The sequence below is a fragment of the Papio anubis genome, chromosome 11 (genome assembly GCF_008728515.1).
Source record: "Papio anubis isolate 15944 chromosome 11, Panubis1.0, whole genome shotgun sequence".
NCBI classification, from domain to species: Eukaryota; Metazoa; Chordata; class Mammalia; order Primates; family Cercopithecidae; genus Papio; species Papio anubis.
In genome coordinates, this window is record NC_044986.1 from 35,982,211 (window position 1) to 36,007,861 (window position 25,651).

The following is a 25,651-nucleotide window of genomic DNA, read 5'->3' on the forward strand; positions in this document are numbered from 1 at the left end:
CCAGCTACTCAGGAGGCTGAGGCAGGAGAATCGCTTGAACCTGGGAGGTGGAAGTTGCGGTGGGCCGAATTGTGCCACTGCACTCTAGCCTGAACAACAGAGCGAGACTCTGTCTCAAAAAAAACCGAGAGCTACAGAGTTTCAGGGAATGCTTTCCAGAAGAATCTCTAACTCTTCACTGATTCATCCAGGGCAGCTTCCCACCTCCTATTTATTTATTTTAATAGAGACAGGGTCTCACTATGTTGGCCAGGCTGGTCTCCAACTCCTGGTCTCAGGAGATCCTCCTGCCTTGGCCTCCCAAAGTGCTGGGCTTACAGGAGTGAGCCACTGAGCCTGGACCCCGTCTCCTCTTTAGAGGACCTTTAATGGCTGCAGGAGGCCCTTACAATGTGACATATTCCCTCCTCGGCCTGAGTGTTGGGCTGCAAAGTCTACCTCAGGGGCCAGGACAGGGCAAGAGAAATACAGATGTCAGAGCGAAAGTTGTTTGCATCTTCCTTCCTGGGCATTTTGCCTGTGCCCCAGAAGCAGGGAAGGGACCCTCTATCTCTGACAGTGTTCTCTGTGACAGTGCCTTGGGAGGATTATATTGACCCTGTGGCTAAGAGCCTGAAGGCTCAGTTCCTATTCTAAAATGAGGAAACTGGATTTGAAAAGTTAAGTGGTTTCCCCAAGTTCTCTGTTAACTGGCAGAAGTGGCAGGATTCTTGCCCAGGTCCTCTGACTCCAGATGCTAGGCCCTTCCTACCACACCCCGCTGGCTCTCTGGTGTGTGGGTGAGTGATCAGATGGGAGCTGGAGCCAGCATAGGTTGCAAGGGAGACAGACAAGTGGGTATGTGCGGCCCACGGCCTGCCAAATCCACAGAAGCCTGTGCTCCTGGGCACCCCATGCCCTCTGCAGGAGTGGGTGGGTAGCACCGAAAGGAGGGTCCAGAGAAGAGTCTGGGGGTCTCTGTGGATTCTCTGGGTGGCAGGCAAGCACCAGATGCAAAGTCCACCCTCCCCACCCTGAACTAGAGCGTCCTTGAACCTTGAAGCTGAAGTAAGGTCTTCCACTTAGAGGCTCAAAATGCTTCTCACTTCAAGAGAACCAGGACTTCACCAAACCTCCAGGCCCCACAAGCCAAGCACCAGCAGAAACTTAGAGTTGTGTCCCTGCTCAACGTGGGCCTCCACAGGGCATTCATTGTCCCCAAGGAAGGGGCACATTCCCTCAGTACTGAGCTATGAATGATCAACGTGTCCATCATGCTAAGGGTCACAGTCACAAAGCAGCTTTGCCACAATGCCAATCACACTGTCATTTTAATCGTTATTACCGTTGGAATCAGTACCTTCCAATGCATATTACTCTATAATTTATAGCATGCTTTCAGTTGCATTCTCTCAGATTTTTTTGTTCAACCATCCCACAATATGAGCATTATCACTCCCATGTGTCCCATAGGGACAGCAATCATCCCACACTAAGTCAGTGCCAGAGCTGTGATTTTTTTTTTTTTTAGATGGAGTCTCGCTCTGTCACCCAGGCTGGAGTGCAGTGGTGTGATCTTGGCTCACTGCAACCTCCGCCTCCCGGGTTCAAGTGATTCTCCTGCCTCAGCCTCCCAAGTAGCTGGGATTACAGGCGCCCACCACCATGCCCAGCTAATTTTTGTATTTTTAGTAGAGACGGGGTTTCACTATGTTGGCCAGGCTGGTCTCAAACTCCTGACCTCGTGATCCGCCCACCTCTGCCTCCCATAGTGTTGGGATTACAGGCGCTCACCCAGAGCTATGATTTGAAACCAGAGTCCACGGTCTACATGATACTGCCTCAATAGGAGCCACACCATTCCCAAAGCTGACCAGACACTCTGTTGAAATAGTGTGGCCTAGCAGCTCCAAAGGGTTTATAATGAGAGTCAGTGAGGGAGTAAAACGGAGCATGGGCTACGCAGTCAGACGAGGTGCAAATCTCAGCTCAGCTATGTGTTCGCCGAATGACCCTGGGCAGTGACCATGTTACTCTGAGGCCCGGACTCCCATCTGTGGGATGGTCCTATAGAGAGCACTACCTCAGAGGATTGTGCGGTAAGGAATGGAGATGGGCGGAGCAGGGCAAGCAGGATTTGCCATTTTCTTCTACCTTCATTTATTGCGCCTGGGACTCTGTTACATGTTGAGTGTCGCAAATATCATCTGGTCCCTAACCTCAGAGTGGGGGAGACCCATGCGTAAAGAGAGACGGGATCGCAGAGCCACAACAGGGAGAACTAATTCTGGCAAGGAGGCTTTGTCCAGAAGAGAACGTACAAACAAACTTTAGAGGGAACTGGGACTGTGGCTGGGCTGCCACGTGACCCCAGCCACATGCCCTCACATCTGCACTGAGTGACAAGGTTGATAAGGACTTTCACACCCATTTGCCAGTCCAACCCCAGAATCACTCTGGGAGCTACAAAGGCACTTTAACAGTTTACAGCTGGGTAAACTGAAGCAGGTGAGGTTTAGCTTAAGTTTACAGGCCAGCAAGGAGCTTCCTGCCTGTCTCCTGACTCCAGACCAGTCTCCCCTGTTCCTCTCCAATAATAAAATGACCCACGGAGTACCAGACTATCCCTGGACAGCTTGACAGAGCCTGTGTACCCTCCCTTGGTCTCTGGTTAAAGAGAATAGGGCCACTCACATCTCCCCAACTCCCACAGAGGACAGCCCTGCTTACCTCGGAAGGGGAAGGTGCCCAGTTTGTGCAGATTCTCCTCCAGTTTCCCATAGTCCACCTCTGCAGTGGCAGTGAAGGGGGTGGTCACAGGGGGGTAGATGCCCGCAATGTCCACCTTCTTCCCCTCCCCTGAGGCCCAGCCCCTCACATTCCTGGACAAGCTCCTGCTTAGCCCCTGCCTCACAGAGGACCAGACTTGGGGACCCAGCATCTCTGCAGGAGGCCTGAGGCACAATTGGTCTATGTCCCAGAGTGAGACTTAGTTTGAACTCTTTCTAACCCCCTATTAATGATCAATGTGTCTAGTTAAAAATTTGCGGCCTCCCTGACTTGTGGCCACTGGGGCAGGCCTGAGCTGGGTGTCCCCAGGGTCAGGAGCAAGGCCTATAGGCCCCGGGGCCCTCTTCCTTCTGGGTAGCAGCTGGAGAAATGCCACAACCCAGTGTCCCTCTGGCCAGATGTAGGACTGGTTTCTGGGATCCCAATACTAAAGGGTATCTCCAGCAGGATCTGGGCCCTCCTCCCACAATTCCCAGCCCCAAAGCCAGAAGCCTAGCCAGGTTTCCACGGGCAGTTGTGAGGTTGGTGGAGCTGATTGGCTGAGCAGGCCCTGCCCTGTGGGAGGCGTGGCAAGGCTGGGCAAGAAGCTGCCTGTGGCAGGCTGTCTCTCCCCTGCCCTGCTCCCTTGCCAGGCTCCTCCTGCCAAGGCAGCCACGTGACAAGCCTGTGCTAGCCACAGACAGCCCCACAGGACAGCAGTCACCAGGAAGGGGGCCCAGGATGAGTGTATTACCAAGTCAATCCATGCAAGGGCCAAGCCTGGCCCTAGAGACATGGGAAGGGGCAGGAAAAGTTGCGTGGCAGGGAAGAAAGGAAAAGAGACCACAGTAAAGCAGCTGCGGGGCTGGCTCAGAGGGCCAACCAGCTCCCAGTTTTCCTCCTCCCCAAGCCAACATTTGCCCCCAGCCTTCCTTCATTCCCAGAGATTTCAGACACAAATGGAAATGAACATCGCAATTAGCAAAAACAGCTTTTTTATTGTGGTAGTTTGTGGGTGCTCCTGTATCACGCAGAAAAAAGGCTGGGCCCTCAGTTAGCTCTGAGAGTCATTCTTAGGACCCTCTGGCTGCACACAGAGAGGGGCTGGGTAGCTGGCTGTGCTGGGGCACAAATTCACTGGGCTGGCACGGGCTGAGGGGTCTCCCGCCCACTCTCATCAGGCCCCTCCAGTCCGTTATGCTCAGCCCCCGGCTCAGGATGCTCCAGGGCGTGCCGGGTATCAGTCTGCCACAGCTGCACCAGGTCCGTGGGGGTCTTTCCTGCCTGGGGGGGCGGGGCGGGGCGGGGGCAAGAGAAAATCTGTTCACTCTCCTGAAGGCTTTCACAGAAGGTACCCTCATTGACACCACCAGTGCTTCTCAAATGGGGGCAACTGGCTACGTGTGAAGATACTTTTCGTTGTCACACTAGGGGACAGGGTACTACTGGCATCTAGTGGACAGAGGCCAAGAATGCTGCTTAAACATTCTACAACACATAGGACAGTCCCCTACGACAATCACCCAGCCTGACATGTCAATCATGCTGAGGGTGAAAAACCCTCATTTATACCTGCTCCAGATTTTCCTGCTTTTCTCATTATCCCCTTAGCCTTTCTTGAGCCCGAGGTACTCTCCCATGCCCTCCTTTTGTGAATACTCTGGGCCCCAAAGAAGAACTTGGACTAAGTGTTCCCTAGTCCAAGGTGTTCCCTGGGCACCTTCCTCTTCCAAGGACTTCCTGCCTAGATCCTAAGAAAACTCAAAGACCACAGGAACTGACATGGAGTGCTAGGAACTGTCATGCCAGCCAGTGCTCGGTCCCTTCCAGCTCTGGCCATTCATGATTCTGGCCTCCTTGGGCCTGTACGTGAGGACCCCCTCTGGCCTAACTGGGGGTCTTTGGGAAGTCCTCTTGCTGCCCCTCCTGCTGTCTCTCTGCACTTGCACTCTGGCCATAGACACACACAGAGAATGGGGCGGGCAGTTGGAATGGTGCTCTGGAAGAAGACAGCTTTATGTACTATGGTGCTGACTAGAGCCAGTGATACATGTCCCGAGGCGGGGGCTGCCCCAGCAGCCTGGACGGTCCCTGCACTGTGTGAGTGCTCACGCCAATGGCTGAATCAGCGGGGAATGAGCTTACCAGGTTCTTGGTCATCATGTCAGCCCCATGCAGGAGCAGCAGTTTGATGATTTTGTAGCGGTTGAGCCTCACAGCATCATGCAGGGCAGTATCCCCTTCCTAGAGTCAGAGTGGCACTCAGCATGGCCCTTGTGGGCAGTGGGAGGGGCAAGGGTGATGGGAGGTGAGCTAGAGACCCTGCTCAGGGCCAAGTCCCGAAGGCCCCAGGAGGAAGGACACCACCTGTAGGGGCCCGCAGGCTGCCCACGCACTCATGGCGGGGTGAGCAGTGGACAGGCTAGCACTCACTCTGTCTCTGGCATTGATGTCCAGGCCCAGGGATAGAAAGTGCTCCACGATCTCCACGTGCCCTGTCCGGACTGCCACGTGCAGCGGGGTACTCAGCAGCTGGGTGGGAAGAATCAGGAACTGCTGGTTGACAGGGTCTGAACTATGGTACCCCTGGAGAGGGAGGGCTGTCCTAACTCCAGCTTAATCCCTCTTCCAAGTCCTAGTGCCAAGGCCTGAGCCCTGGAGGGGCAGAGAATGGTACAATTTCCTACCATCCTATCCAATGGCCTAACTCTAAAGACTTAAACGCCACTTCCTCTAGGAATCCTTCTATGATTCTCCTCTCACCCAGCTGCTCACTCTTCTACCCTCTTTTTTTTTTTTTTTTAAGATGGAGTCTTGCTCTGTTGCCCAGGCTGGAGTGCAGTGGCGCCATCTTGGCTCACTGCAAGCTCCACCTCCTGGGTTCACACCATTCTCCTGCCTTGGCCTCCCAAGTAGCTGGGACTACAGGCGCCCGCCACCACGCCCGGCTAGTTTTTTTTTTTTTTGTATTTTTAGTAGAGATGGGATTCTACTGTGTTAGCCAGGATGGTCTCGATCTCCTGACCTCGTGATCTGCCTGCCTTGGCCTCCCAAAGTGCTGGGATTACAGGCGTGAGCCACCGTGCCTGGCCCTACCCTTCTTTTAATAATCATAATAGATGTCATTTATTGAGAGATGACTATGTAATGGACCTAGCAAAAGCTTACAAGACATTTGCCTTATGTTGAACAAATAATTCATTTACATATGTTTTCCCACCTAATCTACACAAGAACTCTGCAAGACATTTTACAGATGAGGAACAGAAGCTCAGAGGCTGTCACTTGTTCAAGGTTCTACATGAAAGAATGAATGAATAGAAGGATGGTACATAAATAAATGAATGAATGAGGGGATAAATAAATGGAGGAATGGATGGATGAATAGATGGATGGATGAATAGATAGGTAGATAGAAGGATAATGGCAGAGAACATGAACAAATCATGCATCTTTTGAGTGGTCCTAAAGCCCCCAAGACAGTGAGTCTCTTGTTCTCCCTTCTTGTCTGCTCTTCCTGCTCCTGTCCTCAGATGGTGGTTCCTCAAGGGCCTGTGTGGATGGCAGGGACCAATTCGTGGGCTGGGAGGCCCAGTAGGACACTGTTTTAGCTTTCCTGCTCTGCAGCCAGAAACCAGACTAGCTCACTACCTTCCTGCCCCCTGGGCTTTCCTGCCCTCGGACCCCTGCCTTCCTCCCCACAGCCACCCCAGTATCTGTTGCGTCTGAGCATTGTTGCCTCACCTTGTCCCTCACATTGGTGTCTGCTCCTCGGCTTTGCAGAAGTTTCACCACCTCTAAGTGGCCCCCGCGGCAGGCCCAATGCATGGCTGTGCAGTCCAGCTAGAAGGAAATGATGGGGTCTAACTAAAGAGCTGCAGGGAAGAAAGCATCTGGGGGGAATGGACTCCAGCCAGAAGGGCAGAGGGGTATCTAGGAGAAAGGTACAGGGAGCAGGCCTGGGCATGGGCAATGGGCCAAGTGGAACAGAAGAACACTCAGGGCCCATCTGGTCCAAGCCAGACTCACAGAGGATGCTTAGGGAGGAGAAGGGGCTAACTCAAAGTCACATAAGCCACCGAGGTGGAGTCTGGCCCCTGAGCAACCTGTTTATGCTTCAGGTTGGCACAGGTGTCAGGGAGAGGGTTTCTGTCTGTCAGTGCTGGACACACCTCCTGTCTCCCACTGAATACCTGCCCTCTCACTCACCCGATCCTGGAAGTCCACAGTGGCTCCACTAGTTAGAAGCTTCTCCAGGATTTCCACGTGGCCTTCCAGGGAGGATCGGTGCAGTGCTGTCCGACGGAACTGTCCCCAGAGAGGCTGTCAGGGCCTGGCCTCTGGCTCCAGGCCTGAGCTCATCTCCCACCCAAGCTGAGGCCCAGGCCTCCCCCACAGCTTGCTTCTCACCCCTGTGCTTGGCCCCCAGGTTTTCTGTGTTCTGCCAGCTCCCTTATGCTCTATCCAGACCAGCCTGGGAGCCCTGTGCCCCGGGGAACCCGGCCTTCTCACTGCCTGCCAAGCACATCACGCCATGTCTCTACACAGGCGGTTTCCTCTGCCAAGCATGACTGTTCTGCCCTCACTTCCTGGGAGTGCTTGATGAAATCTGCTATTCCTTCAAGATGCAGCTCAAATGCCATCATTTCCTTGAAACCTCTAGGCCAGGGCTTCCCTAGGGCCCAGATAACCCTTAACTGTGAGAGTGTGTTTGAGGGCAAGTCAAGTCTTGCTGGACTCTCCAAGTGCCTAGCACAATGAGCCAGAATGAACAGGTGACACTGATCACTGATTCCAAGAAAAAATAAACTTTTCCCCTTCTCCTTTCTGCCTTGGACTTTTGAAACGCTCAAGCCACATTATCTTTCCATATTCTCATGATCCGGTTACAGGCCACCGTGAGTATCTTTCCATATTCGAATGATTTGGTTACATGTCAGTCTCCCCAAGGAACCAACCCCGGTCTGTTTTATTTATTTATTTATTTTTATTTTTATTTTTGTATTCTGGCACCTAGCATGGCGCTCAGAAATAGGAGGTACTTGGACAGACTGAAAGGATTAAGACTTTGGAGTCTAAAAAACAGAAAGGACATGTGGTCCAAGTCTACAATAATGCAGACCAAAGGTGGAAAACCACTAATGTGCCAAATTCCAGGATATGACAGCAAGAAAGCACCCCAGAAGTGTGAAACAGGCAGTTTCAGGGAAAACAAAAATAAGTATGATGGGTGATGAAAAATTTAGAAAATATGGCTGCAAGGGGCTGGACACGATGGCTCATGCCTGTAATCCCAGCACTTCAGGAGGCTGAGGCAGGCGAATCAACTGAGAACAGGAGTTCGAGACCAGCCTGGCCAACATGTTGAAACCCTGTCTCTACTAAAAATACAAAAATTAGCTGGGTATGGTGGCGGGCACCTGTAATCCCAGCTACTCGGGAGGCTGAGGCAGGAGAATCACTTAAACGTGGGAGGTGGAGGTTGCAGTGAGCCGAGATCACGCCACTGCACTCCAGCCTGTGTGACACAGTGAGACTCCATCTCAAAAAAAAAAAAAGAAAAGAAAAGAAAATATGATTGCACAACATTGTAAATGTAATTAATACCACTGAATTGTACACTTAAAATGGTTAAAGTGGAACATTTCATGTTATGTTTTACCATGATAAAAAAATTAAAATGGGCCAGGAGTGGTGTCTCAAGCCTGTAATCCCAGCACTTTGGGAGGCTGAGGTGGGAGGATTGCTTGAGCCTGGGAGGCGAAAGCTGCAGTGAGCTGAGATTGCACCACTGCACTCCAGCCTGGGCGACAGAGTGAGACTCTGTCTCAAAAAAAAAAAAAAAAAAAAAAAAAAAGTACAGTACTATACCATAAGAAACAAAAATATCATCTCTTAACACATGCTTGATAGTTTCTTCATTCATTCAGTGAATACTTACTAAGGTGCTAATATTCCTTTTTTCCTTTTACCAAAAAAAAATTTTACCAAAAAACATATCTATATCTATATCTATATCTACATAGAGAGGACAGGGTCTCATTCTGTTGGTTAGGCTGGTCTTGAGCTCCTAAGCTCAAGTGCTCCTCCCACCTTGACCTCCTAAAGTGCTGGGATTACAGACAGGAGCCACAGTGCCCAGCCTAATATTCCATTTGATCACCATAACATGTTGTGAGGGAAGTAGGCCATTTTACAGAGGAGGAAACTGGGCAGGAAACCGACCCAGCCACAGGTCCCATAATTCGTGAGTGAGAGAGATGGGATTTGAGCCCACATCTTCTGGTCCTGGTCTATTTTTATTTGATTGCATTTTTTCTTTCTTTCCTAAACAAACATGTGACATTTGTTGCTTTGCAGGTGATTCAAGTTGGAAAAGGGTTTCAGGATTTAGATCAATTCCTGTGTGGGGAGGGGACACCCCATTCTGAGCGCCCCAGCCGCCCACCCATCCAAAGAACAACCGTGCCTCCTCTCAGATAGGCTCACAGTGGGCTGCCCAGGAGCTGAGCAGAGTGGGTGGCAACTGACAGGGAGGCGGGTCAGGGGCGGCTAGGAGCATCACCTGGTCGCACGTGTCAGCTGATCCCCCGTCAGCCAGGAACTTCTCAATGACCTTCATTTTCCCCTCCACCGCGGCTTTCAGGAAGGTCTCCTCATCCACAGGGCCAGTCTGCAGGTGTGGACGCAGCAGTCACGGGCCGTCCCGGCGATCAGAACCCTCCCGGGCTCCCCCTCCGCCCCCTCGCGGTGTCCTCCCCAGGACCCTTACGATCTCCTCGGGCTCCGGGGGCGGCTCCTGCGAGGCGGCCAGGGCGTCCCGCTTCTTCTGCTTGCGTTTCTTCCGCAGCTCAATGAGGTTCTGGATCCCGCCCACGTCGATGATCTCCCGCCGCAGGTCCAGGGACGTCTTGCGCACGCGCTCTTGGCCCTGCGCGGGATGGCCCATTAACCCCCAGGCTGGGCAGAGAGTCTGGGGGGCTTGGGAGACCTCTGAGCTAAGCTGGTGGGGAGGGTGGGGTGGGCAGGAAGACCTTCTCAAGAAAGAAGGAACCAAGGTCTATCCCTCCTTCCAGGCCTAGATGGCTCTCAGATTGGGGGAATTCTGACTCAGTAGTTCAGGGGCGGGGCGGAGATTCTTCAGGGCTAGCAAGCTCTCCCGGGGGTGCTGAACTGCTGGTCCATGGGCTACGTGGGGAGAGGTGCAGACAGGCCATGGCTGCCTGGCTGGTCCCCTGGGTGTAGACATTGGGTCCTCCCCGGCTTACCTTCACCTTCTGCAGGGCTGCACTCTGAGCCCCGTGGTGCTTCTCATCCTCCAGTACCAGCAAGTCCATGGGCAGCTTCTGGCGTGCGTCTCCCCGGAGTTTCTGGTGATCCAAGGAGGGCACCTTCTCCAGGACCCGAGGAGACAGGCAGCCTCTCCCTCAACCATGCCAAGGACACCCCACAGGGACCAACTCCTGGGTGGTCTCAGAGTCCTTCTGGCTCATCCTGGAGAGCCCCCAGCAAGAGCAGGGCCCCTGGAGAGGCCCCCAAAAGGGGCGAGTTCCCCACCTCAGCTTCAGCCCCAGTCCCAACCCTGAGCTCAGACGCCTGACTGCTGACTGGCCTGGATCCCTGCAAAACAACATTAAAGGCCACCAGAGTGAGTTTGTCATGAGATTAGATATATTCACTCTTTCAAGCACCAAGATTATTTTTTTTTCTTTACTTTTTTGGCATTAAAAATTCACTTTGGCTGGGTGTGGTGGTGTCAACCTTTAGTCCCAGCTACTGGGGAGGGAGTAGCTGGGACAGAAGCATTTCTCAATCCCAGGGTTTCGAGACCAGCTCCAGAGACATAGCAAGATTGTGTCTCTAAAAATAAATAGGCCAGGCACAGTGGCTCACATCTGTAATCCCAGCACTTTGGGAGGCTGAGGTGGGAGGATCACTTGAGCCAGAAGTTTGAGATCAGCCTGGGCAATATAGTGAGACCCCATCTTTACAAAAAATTTAAATAATTAGCCAAGCATGGTGGATTTTGTTGTAGTCCCAGCTACTTGGGAGACTAAGGTGGGAGGATTACTTGAGCCTAGGAAGGGGAGGTTGCAGTGAGCCAAGATCATGCCATTGCACTCCAGCCTGAGTGACAGTGAGACAGAGAGAGAATGACCCTGCCTCAAAAAAATAAATAGGCCAGGCACAGTGGCTCACACCTATAATCCAAGCACTTTGGGAGGCCGAGGCAGGTGAATTGCTTGAGCCTAGGAGTTCGAGACCAGCCATAGGCAACATGGCGAAACCCCATCCCTACTAAAAATACAAAAATTAGCCAGGTGTGTTGGCACACACCTGTAGTCCCAGCTACTTGGGAGGCTGAGGCATGAGAATCACTTGATCCCAGGAGGTGGAGGTTGCGGTGAGGCAAGATAGTGCCACTGTACTCTAGCCTGGGCAACAGAGTGAGACTCAGTCTCAAAAAAATGAATAAAATAAATAAATAAAATAAGTTTTAAAAATAAGCAAATAATTCACTGATGAAATAATTGTGATGAGAGATGATTATATCTTAAATGGTCTTACTTTGCAATATAAAATTTGGCAACTCCTTTGTTAGATACTTTTTTTTTCTCTCTCAGATTTCACTGATCTGTGAAGTCAAGAGCTTGGAAACTAGTGCTTTCAGGGAAACTTGGTGATGGGAGCAGCAGCTCCTCAGCCTTCAGCCTGAAACCTTCTTTTCACTGTAATCCAGGTCCAACTGCCTGCCAGGTCTCTGCATTTGCCCTCTGATTTTCCTGGACTGTTTCTTCTCTCTTTGTGATGTGCTGGCACCCCCATCACTGCAGTCCCCACCAGGCAGCTTGTGTGGCTATGAGTCCAGGAACAATTGCCCAGGTTGGAGGGTCCTGAGTCAATGTGGCAGCTGGGAAGGAGGCCACGCTTACAGATCACTCAGGTCCCTTTCCCATTCCTCCCCGAGCTCCCACATTTGCTCCTTCAAGATGGTTTTGAGAGCCGATTTCCCAGGTCTTCATTCTGAAGGTTCTGTTAGCCACTGCTTTCTCCCTTTCATGTTGGGCTTCATGGTTTGAGGTCTTAGTGCTGGCCTAACCTGAAACACTGCATCTTCTTCCAAGAATGAAAGATAACCTGGGGCTGCAGCTACTGCTGCATGTGGGACTTTGGCTGGGCTCCTCAGGGAGCACCCAGAGGGCCAGCTTGTGTCTTTTTTTTTTTTTTGAGACGGAGTCCCGCTGTCACCCAGGCTGGAGTGCAGTGGCGCGAACTCGGCTCACTGCAACCTCCACCTCCTGGGTTCAAGCGATTCTCCTGCCTCAGCCTCCCGAGTAGCTGGGACTACAGGCACATGCCACTATGCCCGGCTAATTATTTTTTGTATTTTAGTAGAGATGGGGTTCCACCATGTTGCTCAGGCTGGTCGCGAACTCCTGAGCTCAGGCAATCCACCCGCCTTGTCCTCCCAAAGTGATGGAATTACAGGTATGAGCTACCACACCCGGCTATAATTTTTGTTGTTGTTGTTATATAGATGAGAGGTTTCTATGTTATCCAGGCTGGCCTCGAATGCCTAGCCGTGCCTCCTTATACGCCAGGACAACAGGCCTGAGCCACTGCAGCTCCCCAGCTTGTGTCTTAATCATCTTGGTGTCCCCAGCATCTGTGACAGGCCCTAGCACATAGTAGGTGCTTAGTGACTGGTGAATGAATGAATGAATGAATGAGTGAATGGATGATGGCAAGCAGGCTCAGCATCTCTGCTAACCCTTAAGTTCTCAGTGATGACCTAACCCAGTAAGCTCACCACAGTAGAACTCCAGGCCCTGCGCTGGCCTCTGGGACCCTCCTTCCCTTCCCACCCTGGGGATGGGGCACAGGCTAAACAGAGGCTCTCCTCCAAGGACACTGCCAGGCTGGGTCCTGGTAGAGACAACTGGGGACTCTAATGCTCACCTACATCTTCCCCAGACCCTAGAGCCCTTCATTTCAGGTTTGTCTTTGTGGGCTGACATACAGTAGGTGCTCAGTAACTGTTTGCTGCATTGAATGTGAGTTCACGAAACATACAAAGCTCCCACCTTACATCATAGATTGTCATGCAGATTAAAAGAGAGAATGCCTGTAAAATGCTTAGCACAGGGCCTGGCACTGGTGTGCTGCCAGCTCTGTAGCTATATTTATTGGATGAATGAACGGAAGAGGACTGTTCTGCATCCCCTCGCTGAAGGTCCCTGTGTCTACTGGCAGCAGTCCAGAACTGGCATAGCAGCATGACTCACCTGCCTGGCACCAGCCAACCATAGGCACACGCCCTTGGGGGAGTGAGAAGTAGGATTCCTAGAGATCCACGGATGCTTGCCCCAGCCAGGGCTCAGTCCAAACTCTTTCCTGACCTCATCTCTTCTTCCCTTGGGGTCCTGACCCTTCCTTCCTCCTCACCCCTCATTCAGTCACACTCTTTTTTTGAATGGCATCTACCTCCAAACTGATTCATCTCCTCCCCTCCACTCCTGTTAGGGCCAGCCTTTTCCAACAAGTTCTCAGGGCCATCAGAGCTGCCTTCCTAAAATAGGGCAGATGACACCAATCTCCCGCACTCAGTAACATTTAGTGGCGCCTCACTACCCACAGAACATGGCCCTCTCTGGCTTGTATCTCTCCAGCCTTAGCCCTACTACCAGACTTTCTCAAAACAGCCACGTTTTCACTCATGGAAACTTCAGCTCCTGCATTTCCTGAGGCTGGAATACCCTCCACCATCCTGGACTCCACTGAGTCCCCTTGAAGGCCCAGCTCAGGTATCCTCCTGACCACAGAGGAGTCCCTTTATTTATTTATTTATTTATTTATTTATTTATTTATTTAGAGACAGAGTCTCCCTCTGTCACCCAGGCTGAAGTGCAGTGGTGCAATCTCGGCTCACTGCAACCTCCGCCTCCCAGGTTCAAGCAATTCTCCTGCCTCAGCCTCCCGAGTAGCTGGGATTACAGGTGCCTGACACCATTCCTGGCTAATTTTTGTATTTTTAGTAGAGACGGGGTTTCACTATGTTGGCTGGGCTGGTCTCGAACTCCTGACTTCAAGTGATCCACCCACCTCGAATCTCAGATCTCAAAATGCTGGGATTATAGGCTTGAGCCACTGCACCTGGCCCTGTCCACAGAGGAGTCCTTGAAGGCCCTCAGAACAATTCATGAGCCCCTTGTGTTCTTCCACTTCTGATTCACACCTCTATTTAGTCATTTCTTCCCTTTGCCTTGTTTTTTAGTTGACTATGAAACCGACAAGTGGGCTAAAATGAATGCTGGGTTGGTAAAAAGAAGGCATGGTCTGGGCCTTATTGGTCCACCCATTTCTACAGCTCTGGACTCTTGGCACAGCCGACACTAGATGAAGTATTAGTTTAAATAAAATGAAGAATAGGGGCCGGGCACGGTGGCTCACACCTATAATCCCAGCACTTTGGGAGGCCGAGGCGGGTAGATCACCCGAGGCCAGGAGTTCGAGACCAGCCTGACCAACATAGTGAAACTCCATCTCTACTAAAAATACAAAAAATGGTGGTGCATGCCTGTAATCCCAGCTACTCAGGAGGCTGAGGCAGGAGAATCGCTTGAACCCAGGAGGAAAAAGTTGCAGTGAGTCAAGATTGTGCCATTGCACTCCAGCCTGGGCGACAGAGGGAGACCCTGTCTCAAAAAAAGAATGAAGAGTAGTACAAGCCAGCACCCCCTGCCACCGCTCCACTTCCTTATCCCAGAGAAAATGCAATTGCCCAGAACACCACATTCCAAAGGTCTCCCCAAGGGTGGCCAGCAGGCTGGCAAAATCCATGCTTCCTTTCCCAGCATCCCTTCCTCACTGTTCCTCACTCTCTTCTTCAGTGGCCAAACACTGGAGTTTCCCCTGCCCCAGCCTTCCAGTCCATCACTGGAGCATCACAGGGCCACACATTCCTGACAGTCCCAGGGAGCACCCAGCTGTCTGCTTTGTACAGCCCACTGTCTCTTAAGGCCCAGGAGGGTGAGCACTCTTAGGAGGCCCAGCCTAGCTCCCCACCCCACTGACTCGGTTTTGGAGGCTGAAGCCTCAGTCTTCTGCTGCCAGCAATACCCTCTGCCAGTAATACCCTGAGACAGGAATGAGGCCCAACTGGGCCCCTGGGGACATCTACCCCCCTCCCCACCACAGGTGTAGCAGACAGGCTCTCCCTCCCCTTGACAGCAGCACTGGATCTCCTCAGACTCCCTTGGGCACCTCCACCCCTGCCCGCACCTCATTCTCCTCCTCCTGTGCCAGCCGCTGCTCGATGAGCGCCGTGGCCTTCTGTACCGCTTCGGAGTCCTCCATGGTGCCGTCCATAACCGCCTCTGCAGGCCACAGCGCCTCGGGGGCTTTATAGGCCAGAGCACCCACCCCTGCCCAGCTGGGCGCCTTTGCCATGAGCTCACTGGCCCAATTCTCCACCTGCCTCCCCCACCTGTCACCTTCACCTCGGGCAGCCCCAGGGAGCAGGGGGAGCCAGGGCCAGGGAACAAGGCCAGTTGCCCCGCCAACTCCTGGCCTACTAGAGCTGGAGGGCACCGTGTCCCAAGAGCAGGGCTGCAGGAAGGAGCCTCTCCAGCCTCTGTCCTGAGCGCTTGGGCCTGCCTGGGCCTTAGCCAAGGCAGCTGGGCTGCACAAGGGACCTGCCGGCTGCATGCTCCAGCCCAGATGACAGCGCCCCCTGCTGGATGCCTGGAAACCCTGCTCAGCCAGCTCCAGGAAGAGGGCCTGAAAACCAAACGTGGGGACCCAGGACAGTTCTGTACTCCCAGGCTGTCCTGCAGACAGGCCCTGCTGGCTGTGAGGAGGGTCACACTCTACTTGTCCAGCCCAGGGCCGTGGTAGCAGGAAGGGCAGTTGTCTCCCTCTTTGATCACAGCTCACGCTGCCCTTAGGCTCTCCAGGGTCCCACATGCTCCCCAGTTAACCACCACTGCATCTGGCTGGGTGACTTTTAGTCACGAACAAACCTTATCAAATCTGTCTCCTCCCTTGGTAAGTGCTCAGGGAACCTCTGCAGGGCTTACAGAGTCTTGCTTCAAGAGAGGGGTCTCCGGAAAGCACTAAGCCCAGCTGGCAAGGAGCAGCAGCTACTCTGGATCCTCCTGCCCTCCCAGGGTTTCCTTGCCAGGCCCAGACAGTGCTAGACTTCCCTGGCCAGGAGGCTGCCCATGCTCACTGAGAAGGAAAAATACTCCCAACTGGAGCAAAATCAGATCTGTACTTGCTCAGTTCCACTGAGCTCACTGTGACTCAGGTTAACCTGCTAGGGAACTGCAGACACCCGGCCCTGTGCTTCTGTAAGGCTCACCTGGCTGGTGGCTGCTCTTAGCTAAATAGCCTTATATAAGATTCCCCTCTCTTCAGATACGCACACATTCCCCTAGGAAGCATGAGGAACTGGTTCCTTTTCCTCTCCGGTTCCCTTGCTGGGAATCTGACACAAACCTCTGACACATGATCTAAATCTGTCAGAGATTTTGCTTTAACATCACAATGGGTACAGCGTCTCCAAGGGCCGGAAGCGAGCCCCTCCTGCCGCAGGAGCAGACCACCTTCCTGAGGTGCTGTCTTCGCCTTGCAAGCACTTTCACATCTGTCTTCCTGCTTAATCCTCCCAGCAACTGATGGAGGAGGCAGGGCAGGTAGCATGGCTCTGCTTTAAAGAAAAGCAAAGAGGGTTCAGAGGTTAAGTGGCTTTTCCTGAGGACTCATGAGGACACCAGGGGAGCTGGGATCAGGGCCCAGAAGACTGGCAGTTCCAGGCTCACTCTGCTGGAGATGGCATGCCCAGAGCAGCTGGGGAGGCCAGGCATCCACCTGTTCCCATACCAGAACAGCTCCAGGAGCCCCACAGGGCTGCAGGAGAACTCAGTCAAATGCCAGGCAAGCGAGAAGGAGCAAAAGGCTTTATTGATAAATATGCAGATATGTCTGTCCACAGGGACCTGCTGTGGGGGCCACAACGAGGCTGCAGACCTCCCACTGCCTGGGTTATAGCCAGAACATGGCCCTGTGCAGACCCTGCCACGACAGCCCAGCCGTCCACCACCCGCCTCATCTCTGCCAATTGTGCTGGGGGCAGAGAGAGGCAGAGGCCCGCCTCAGGCTTCCCGAGCCCTGGGGCTCACGGGTGGTTCCCTCCCTTCCAAGAGAGTGGCACTGTGCCCAGGGGAGAGCCAGGGGATGGGGGCAGAGGAGGGAGACAGCAGCTGCTTCAGACCCTGAGCAGAAAACCGGAGTGAGCACAGCTGGCAGCACCAGATGACAGATCTGGGCTCCAGGGGCCTCCTGGCTGGCCCTTGTGGCTCGAACCTGCTGCGGGAGAGAGGCAGGGTGAGGGCCCTGTTCGCCTTTTCTCTGACAAGGTTGCAAGGCCTGTGTGTGGCCGCCTGCTCCCTGGGTACTGGGAACTGGTGGCACGTAGTGCCCTGAAAGGCAGGGTCCCTTCACAGCTCGCCCATCAGCCAAACTGAGGGGAGGGCCCCTGCAGAAAATGACAGTACTGGAAGGCAGCAGCAGGGCAGAGGCCTAGTGCTCCAGGCGGGGCCTCTTCCCAGGGGTCCGTGGGCCCATCAGTCCTGGGGTGGTGGGGGCTGGTTGATGATGACCTGGATGACAAAATCTTTCTGGATCTTGGTCTCCTGGAGCCGTGTGCGGTCTGTGAGCAGCTTCCCGGAGAAGAACCACCGCTGCCACGATGGCTCGATGCCCTCCTGGGCATGCAGCTGCCTCTTGAGCTGCCCCACCGTGTCGGGCAGGCTGGCGCTGAGCCTCACGTCCTTGCCTGTGGACAGGCGCACCTTCAGCGGGAACTCACGGCGCACGCTGGGTGGGGGCTCGGGGGGCTCCAGGCTCTCCTCCTCCGTGTGCTCCAGGAGCAGGTTCACGGGCGGTGACAGGCAGTAGATGGGCAGCTGGTAGCGATTGCCCAGCTCATCGTAGCATTCACAGAGGGTGCCTACAGGAGAGGCAGGGCTGTCAGAATCAGCTTGGGGATCCACTATCATGGATTAAATGTTTGGGTTCCCCCAAATTCATATAGTGAAACTCTAACCCCCAGTGTGACTGTATTTCGACACAGGGCCTATAGAGAAATACTTAAAGTTACATGAGGTCATAGGGTGGGGCCCTGACCCTCTGGTCCGCTGATCGGAAGGATGGTTCTTTTTTTTTTTCTTTTGAGACAAGATCTCCCTATGTTGCCTACGCTGATCTCGAACTCCTGGGCTCATGCAATCCTCCCACCTCAGCCTCCCGAGCAGCTGAGACTACAGGTGTGCTCCACTGCCCTGGCTTATAGTTCTTGTAGAGACACTAGAGCACTATCTCACTCTCCACTCGCTCCCCATGTGAGGACACAACAAGAAGGCAGCCACCTGCAAGCCAGCAAGAGAGTCTTCACCAAAACCTGAACTGGCCAGCACCATGATGCCAGATTTCCCGGCCTCCAGAACTGTGGGAAATAAATGTCTCTTGATTAAGTCACCCAGCATGTGGTATTTTGTTACAGTAGCCTGAGCAGACTAATACACCTGCCATGGCCACCCCACAGTCAGATCTCCCTAGGACAGCCTGATGACTAGGTGTACAGGACTGGAGTCAGGAATACCTGAGCTGGCATCCCAGCTCCACCAGGTGCTGGCTTTTTCATCCTGGCATATTATTTTTCATTTCTTCACATGTGCCAGATGCTGGGGTTACAGGAATGAATGAAACAGCACAGCTCTGCTTTCCATGGGCCTTAGTGTCCTTACTGGTAAAATGTAATGCATGCAGAAATATGTTTATTGTCTCTTGAGCACCTACTAAGTGCTGGGACTGGACTAAATCATGTTATATGTATCTTGCTGAATCCTAATAATTATCTCCCCTTTACAGTTGTAAGACACTCAGGCTCTAAATTTGAGAAGCTCCTTGCTAAAGGCAACATAGTTAGGAAAGGGAAACATTCAGATTGAAACCCAGGTTTGTGACCAGGCACAGTGGTTCCCGCTTGTAATCCCAGCACTTTGGGAGGCCAAGGCGGGCGGATCACCTGAGGGTGGAAGTTCAAGACAAGCCTGACCAACAAGGAGAAACCCTGTCTCTACTAAAAATACAAAATTAGCTCAGCCTGGTGGCACATGCCTGTAAACCCAGCTATTCAGGAGGCTGAGACAGGAGAATCACTTGAACCTGGGAGGCGGAGGTTGCAGTGAGCCAAGATCGCACCATTGCATTCCAGCCTGAGCAACAAGAGTGAAACTCCATCTCAAAAAAAAAGAAACTCAAGTCTGTGATTCTAGAGCTCCACTGTTACCCTCTGCTTTACATGGCCCCATAAGGCTACTATGAACTTATGTGAGCTAATGCAGTGGAAGTTTCTAGATCAGTGTCCAGCACATAATGACCCAATAAAAGTCATTATTGGGTCGTCAAGGCCAGTGGATCACTTGAGCTCAGGAGTTTGAGACCAGCCTGGCCAACATGGTGAAACCCGGTCTCTATTAAAAATACAAAAATTAGCCAGGCGTGGTGGCACATGCCTGTAATCCCAGGTACTCAGGAGGCTGAGGCAGGAGAATTGCTTGAACTCAGGAGGTAAAGGTTGCAGTGGGCCGAGATCCCACCACTGCACTCCAGCCTAAGCGACAGAGTAAGACTCCATCTCAAAAAAAATAATAAAAAATAAAATAAAGGTCGGTGCCTTGGATGTTCTAGGGTCCCAAAATGCATTTGTGACACTGCTTTGCAAGTTTGTTGATGTCTTTCTGTCGTGTCATTAGGCAAGCACAGACTGTGTCTCATTTTCTCATTTTCCTTGTGTACCCACTCCTAGTCCACACTCAGTAAGGGTTGCTTGAAGGAATGAACACGTGAGTAACCACCTGCCCCACCGCTCCACACCCCTCAACACCCTCAGACTGTGCTGGTGACCCCCGAGCTCCAGCGGGGATAAAGCCCTGGCCCTGCCCACTTACCATGAGGCAGGGTGATACTGGCTCCATCCAGGATGGCCTGGGCCAGCTCGTGGTCGTTGGCTTCAGCAGCATAGGCGGCGGCCTTGAGGGCATCCCAGATCTCCTTGCGGCCCTCAAAGGCAGGCGCTGTGTCCCAGAACTCATCCCGTTTGCTCCGCAGCTGCCCGTCAGTCATGGGGTAGTCGCTCTTCCACTTGAGCCGCTCTTTCTTCAGGGGCTCATTGCGTCCTGGGCAGGACAGAAGGAGAGGCTCAGCATCTCTAAAGCTACTTGAGCTGCAACCTGCCCTCCCCGTCCCCTACCCTCCCAGGCCAGACCCTGAAACCCTGCTGCACTGGCTACTAAGTATTCAGGTCTCTGAAGCCCTTCCTAAATAGCAGGGAAGAGTCAGGAAACTTCACATAACCAACCTAGGGACATAAAATAATTGTGTCAGCAAAGCATATGCTACCATTGTTTTTGTTGCTTTTTTTTTTTTTTTGACATGGAGTTTCACTCTTGTTGCCCAGGCTGGAGTGCAGTGGCATGATCTCAGCTCACTGCAACCTCCGACTCCCAGATTCAAGCGATTCTCCTGCCTCAGCCTCCTGAGTACCTGGGATTACAGATGCCCACCACCACACCTGGCTAATTTTTGTATTTTTAGTAGAGATGGGGTTTCACCATGTTGGTCAGGCTGGTCTGAAACTCCTGACCTTGTGATCCGCCCGCCTCGGCCTCCTGAGTGCTGGGATTACAGGCGTGATTGAATGAATGATCATGTGGGGCAGGGCACGGTGGCTCATGCCTGTAATCCCAGTGCTTTGGGAGGCAGTAGGATCGCTTGAGCCCGGCAGTTCTAGACCAGTCAGGGCAACATGGTAAAACCCTGTTTCTACAAAAAAATTTTAAAAAATTAGCCAGGCACGATGGCACGCTCTTGTAGTTCTAGTTACTACTTGGGAGGCTAACATGGGAGAAATCACTTGAGCCTGGGAGGTTGAGGCGGCAGTGAGCTGTGATGGTGCCACTGCACTCCTTCCTGGGCAATAGAGCGAGATCATGTCTCAAAAAAAAAAAAAAATTATTAACAATTTTAACATCTTCTTACTAATGTCCCACTGTATAGTCACAAAGATTTTTTTTAAGAAATCGTAATCAACAAACTCCCCCCAAAATTCCTGCAGCATCTGACAAATAAAACAATTCTGTCAAATGTCATTTTTCTTGTTACCCAGCTCCAAGTGACCTCCAAGACAACTCCAAACCACAGTCAAGACTGAGGGCAGAGGCGTCTCTCAAAGGCTTTTGGAGGCTCAGTCATCTCAAAACTAAAGGCAGAGTGAGCCACAGGAGTGAGATGTGAAGCACTCTGCTTCCACTATAACTCAGGTCCTACGCCGAGAGGCAGAACTAAGGCTAGGGGCCACCACCAGATTGCTCCCACTGGCTGAGGCAAAAGGAAGAGAATAGCAGGCACTGACCTCCGCTGAGAAAGAATCCCAGGCAAGGCTTTATTTATATACACGATCCCATTTCATCCTTGCTTAGGCAGTAGGTATTACTATTGCTATTTCACAGGTGATAGGACAGATTTAGAGAGATTAAATGACTTGCCCCAGGTCACACAGTGAGTGAGGGTTCCACCTCAGGTCTGACTAAATCCTGTAGTTCACCATCGGAATTCACAGTGTAGGGGCAGAAAACTCTAAAGCTGAACATTTAATTTAAAGTGTTCCTGGGGTGGTGAGGTGGCAGAAGGAAAGGCAAACCCTCTTTGGAGGAAAATAACTTCAAACCAGGCCTCTAAGAATTCCCAAGATAAAGTTCCAAGAAAAATAAATAAGGTAATAGTTTTTTAAAAAAAATTTCAATATGCAAGGAAACAAGGCAGTACAAGCTTTACTGGCAAAAACAGCAGATGAAAGAATCAGATTTGCAAAGACTTTGGATAGATTATGAAATACTGAGTTAAGGGATGAGGGCCTTAAAAATATGAATAAGAGATTATAAAGAATGATCAAGGAGATTTAAAAAATGTTTAATTTTTGTGGGTACATAATATGTATAACCAATAAGATCTTAAAAGAACCATATAGAATTTCTAAAAATGAAAAATATAGGCCGGGCCCAGTGGCTCACACTTGTAATCCCAGCACTTTGGGAAGCCAAGGCAGATGGACTACTTGAGCCCAGGAATTCGAGACCAGCCTGGGCAATATGGCAAAAACCTGTCTCTACAAAAAATACAAAAAAATTAGTCGGGCATGGTGGCGTGCACCTGTAGACCCAGTTACTTGGGAGGCTGAGGTGGGAGGATCACCTGAGCCCAGAAAGGCTGACGCTGCAGTGAGTCATGATCACGCCACTGCACTCCAACTCCAGCCTGGGTGACAGAGACCCTGTCTCAAAAAAATAAAAAGAAAATAAAAATAGAAAAAGAACAATATAATTGAGATTCCGATGTCTTTTTTCTTTCTGAGAGACAAGGTCACTCTGTTGCCCAGTCTGGAGTGTGGTGGTGTCATCATAGCTCACTGCAGCCTCAAACTTCTGGGCTCAAGGTATTCTTCCCCAGCAGCCTCCCAAGTAGCTGGGACTATATAGGGGACACTATGTCCTGCTAGGTCTAAAATTTTGAACTGAATTTCCAGAAGGATACAATAGGGAAAATGGGAATGAAGCAACATTCAAAGAAATCATGGAGATGTCCACTCCCCCTAAATTGATCTATAAATGTGATACAATTCCAATATAATTCCCGTCAGTTTTTTCCCAAGGAACCTGGCAAGCTGATTCTAAATTTTATATAGAAGAACAAAGATGCTCCTAGAAAAGAATCAGGTGGGAGAAGTTGCGCTGCCATGATCAGCATTAATTATAAAGCTACAGTTGGCACAGTACTGGAACAGGGACAGACTGTTGGACAAAAAAAAGCCAAACCTGGGAAAATATTTGAAGAGATTTATTCTGAGCCAAATGTGAGGGCCAAGACTTGTGATGCAGTCTCAGGCGGTTCTGGGAACATGTGCCCAAAGGGAGTTGGATTACAGCTTGGTTTTGTATGTTTTAGGGAGACTGAAGACATCAGTCATTACATGTGAGATATACATTGGTTTGGTGTGGAAAGGAGGGATAACTTGAAGGGGTGGGGACTTAAAGGTCATAGGTGGATTTAAAGATGTTCTGGTTGGCAATTGGTTGAAAGAGTTATTATCTCAAGTCCTCAAATCAACAGAAAGGAATGTCTGGGTTAAGGTAAGGAGTTGTGGGCCAGGCACGGTGGCTCACGCCTGTAATCCCATGCTTTGGGAGGCCAAGGTGGGTGGATCATCTGAGGTCAGGAGTTCGAGACCAGCCAGGCCAACATTGTGAAATCCCATCTCTACTAAAAATACAAAAATTAGCTGGGCGTGGTAGCAGGCACCTGTAATCCCAGCTACTCAGGAGGCTGAGGCAGGAGAATCGCTTGAACTTGGGAGGCGGAGGTTGCAGTGAGCCAAGATTGTGCCACTGCACTCCAGCCTGGACAACAAAAAGTGAAACTCTATCTCAAAAAAAAAAAAAAAAAAAAAAAAGATAAGGAGTTGTGGAGACCAAGGTTCTTATTATGTAGATGAAGTTTCATAGGTGGCCGCCCTTAAGAGGCAATAGATGGCAAATGTTTCCTATTCAGACTTTTAACAGGTGCTGGATTTTTAGCTAATCTCTTCAGGATCAGAAAAAGACCTGGAAAGGGAACGGGATTCTTTACAGAAAATGTAAACATACCCCATAAGAGACAGTTTTGCAGGGCCATTTCAAAATATGTTACAGTCCATTTGAACTTTTATATGGATGCACTTTCTTGCTTGGCCCCAACCTTGTCCCAGATACCAGCCCTCTAGGCAACTGTCTTCCAGTCCTCCAGCAGGCTAGACAGGAAATTCGCCAGGCTGCTAATCTTCTCTTGCCTACTCCAGATTCCCAGCCACATGAAGACACCCTAGCTGGACGATCAGTTCTTGTTAAGAATCTGACTCCTCAAACTCTACAACCTCGATGGACCGGACCCTACTTAGTCATCAAATGCCATCCACCTGCAGGACCCTCCCCACTGGGTTCACTGTTCCAGAATAAAACTGTGTCCGTTGGACAGCCAGCCTGATCTCTCCTCTTCCTCCTGGAAGTCGCAAGTACTCACCCCTACTTCCCTTAAACTCACCTGCATTCCTAAAGGATAACAGTAACCTTTACAAGCCTAACACATCCTTTCATTTTTATTAGGTCTCTTCTTCCTTACCCTACTCTTTACAATAGGCTTTATGCAATCACCACCCCCACAACTTGGATTGCACCCTGAAAACTTGTCATCCCTACTATCTTCTGTCTAGTCATACCCCTATTCGCCATTCTTAACTACTCGTAAATGCCCTGTCCCTGTTTACACTGCCAGTTTACACTATTCCTCCAAACCATCGTAGCGGCTGTCTCCTAGTACTATCCCTAATCTGCCACTCTTGACTCCCTCTTGGAGTGGATAGATGATCTTTGCTGACAGGGCACCCTCCAATATTTTCACCCTGATGAAGCCCTTTTTTTCACTGTTCTACTCACTCTTATCCTTGCCCCCATTCTCCAGTCACTCTTTACCTCTCCCTACCTATCTCCACCACACTATCAATCTCACTCACTCTCTCCTAGCCGTTTCTAATCCTTTAACAAACAATTACTGGCTTTGCATTTCTCTTTCCTCCAAAACCGCTGAGGCCTCGATTTACTCACTGCTGAAAAAGGAGAACTCTGTATATGTTTAAATGAAGAGTGTTGTTTTTACCCAAATCAATCTGGCCTGGTATATGACAACATAAAAAACTCAAGGATAGAGCCCAAAAACTCACCAACCAAGCAAATAATTATGCCAAATCCCCTTGGACACTCTCTAATTGGATGTCCTGGGTTCTCCCAATTCTTAGTCCTTTAATACCTGTTTTTCTCCTTTTATTTGGACCTTGTGTCTCTCATTTAGTTTCTCAATTCATACAAAACCACATCCAGGCCATCACTAATCATTCTATACGACAAATGCTCCTTCTAACAACCCCACAATATTACCTCTTATCCCAAAATCTTTCTTCAGTTTAATGTCTCCCACTATAGGTTCCCACACTGCCCTAATCCCCTCGAAGCAGCCCTGAGAAACAGTGCCCATTCTCTCTCCACACCATCCCCCAAAATTTTCGCCGCCCCAACACTTCATTATCATTTTGTTTTGTTTTTCTTATTAATATAAGAAGACAGGAATGTCAGGCCTCTGAGCCCAAGCTAAGCCAGCATATCCCGTGACCTGCGTGTATACATCCAGATGGCCTGAAGCAACTGAAGATCCACAAAAGAAGTGAAAATAGCCAGTTCCTGCCTTAACTGATGACATTCCACCACTGTGATTTGTTCCTGCCCCACCCTAACTGATCAATTGACTTTGTGACAATACACCCTCCCTGCCCTTGTGATAGTGTACTTTGTACAATACACCCTCCCCACCCTTGAGAAGGTACTTTGTAATATCCTCCCCGCCCTTAAGAAGGTACTTTGTAATATTCTCCCCACTCTTGTGAATGTACTTTGCAAGATCCACCCCCTGCCCACAAAAAATTGCTCCTAACTCCACTGCCTATCCCAAACCTGTAAGAACTAATGATAATGCCACCAGCCTTTGGTGACGCTCTTTTCGGACTCAGCTCGCCTACACCCAGGTGATTCAAAAGCTTTATTGCTCACACAAAGCCTGTTTGGTGGTCTCTTCACACGGATGCGCATGACGCCGAGTAGCTGGGATTACAGATGTGTACCACCACACCTCACTAATTTTTGTATTTGTAGTAGAAACAGGGTTTCACCACGTTGCCAGGTTAGTCTCGAACTCATGA

At 51.0% G+C, this 25,651-nt stretch overlaps 3 protein-coding genes across 5 annotated transcripts in view; all 3 read right to left on the reverse strand.

The window, feature by feature from the left end:
- The window catches only part of HOGA1 (4-hydroxy-2-oxoglutarate aldolase 1), a 29,472-nt gene extending 26,175 nt beyond the window's left edge, over positions 1–3,297 (reverse strand). The window contains exon 1 of the mRNA XM_003904082.5: positions 2,710–3,297. Within this exon, the coding sequence (XP_003904131.1) occupies positions 2,710–2,920 (211 nt within the window). The 5' untranslated portion in view covers positions 2,921–3,297. The remainder of the gene's footprint in view (positions 1–2,709) is intronic.
- A 429-nt stretch (positions 3,298–3,726) lies between these two features.
- Positions 3,727–16,097, reverse strand: ANKRD2 (ankyrin repeat domain 2). The gene is made up of 9 exons (XM_003904079.5): positions 15,031–16,097; positions 10,017–10,118; positions 9,521–9,679; positions 9,314–9,421; positions 6,958–7,056; positions 6,493–6,591; positions 5,182–5,280; positions 4,894–4,992; positions 3,727–4,032 (listed from the first exon to the last, which is right to left on the reverse strand). Exons 1-9 carry the CDS (start codon positions 15,712–15,714, stop codon positions 3,883–3,885), a joined length of 1,599 nt encoding a protein of 532 aa, XP_003904128.4. The 5' UTR covers positions 15,715–16,097; the 3' UTR covers positions 3,727–3,882.
- Positions 16,098–16,692: 595 nt separating this feature from the next.
- Positions 16,693–25,651, reverse strand: part of UBTD1 (ubiquitin domain containing 1) — a 63,754-nt gene continuing 54,795 nt past the window's right edge. For all 3 annotated transcript variants that reach the window (XM_017944175.3, XM_031652138.1, XM_021943560.2), the window contains 2 exons: positions 19,764–19,991; positions 16,693–17,761 (listed from right to left, as the gene is read on the reverse strand). In XM_017944175.3, the coding sequence (XP_017799664.1) occupies positions 17,376–17,761; positions 19,764–19,991 (614 nt within the window). In that variant the 3' untranslated portion in view covers positions 16,693–17,375. The remainder of the gene's footprint in view (positions 17,762–19,763; positions 19,992–25,651) is intronic.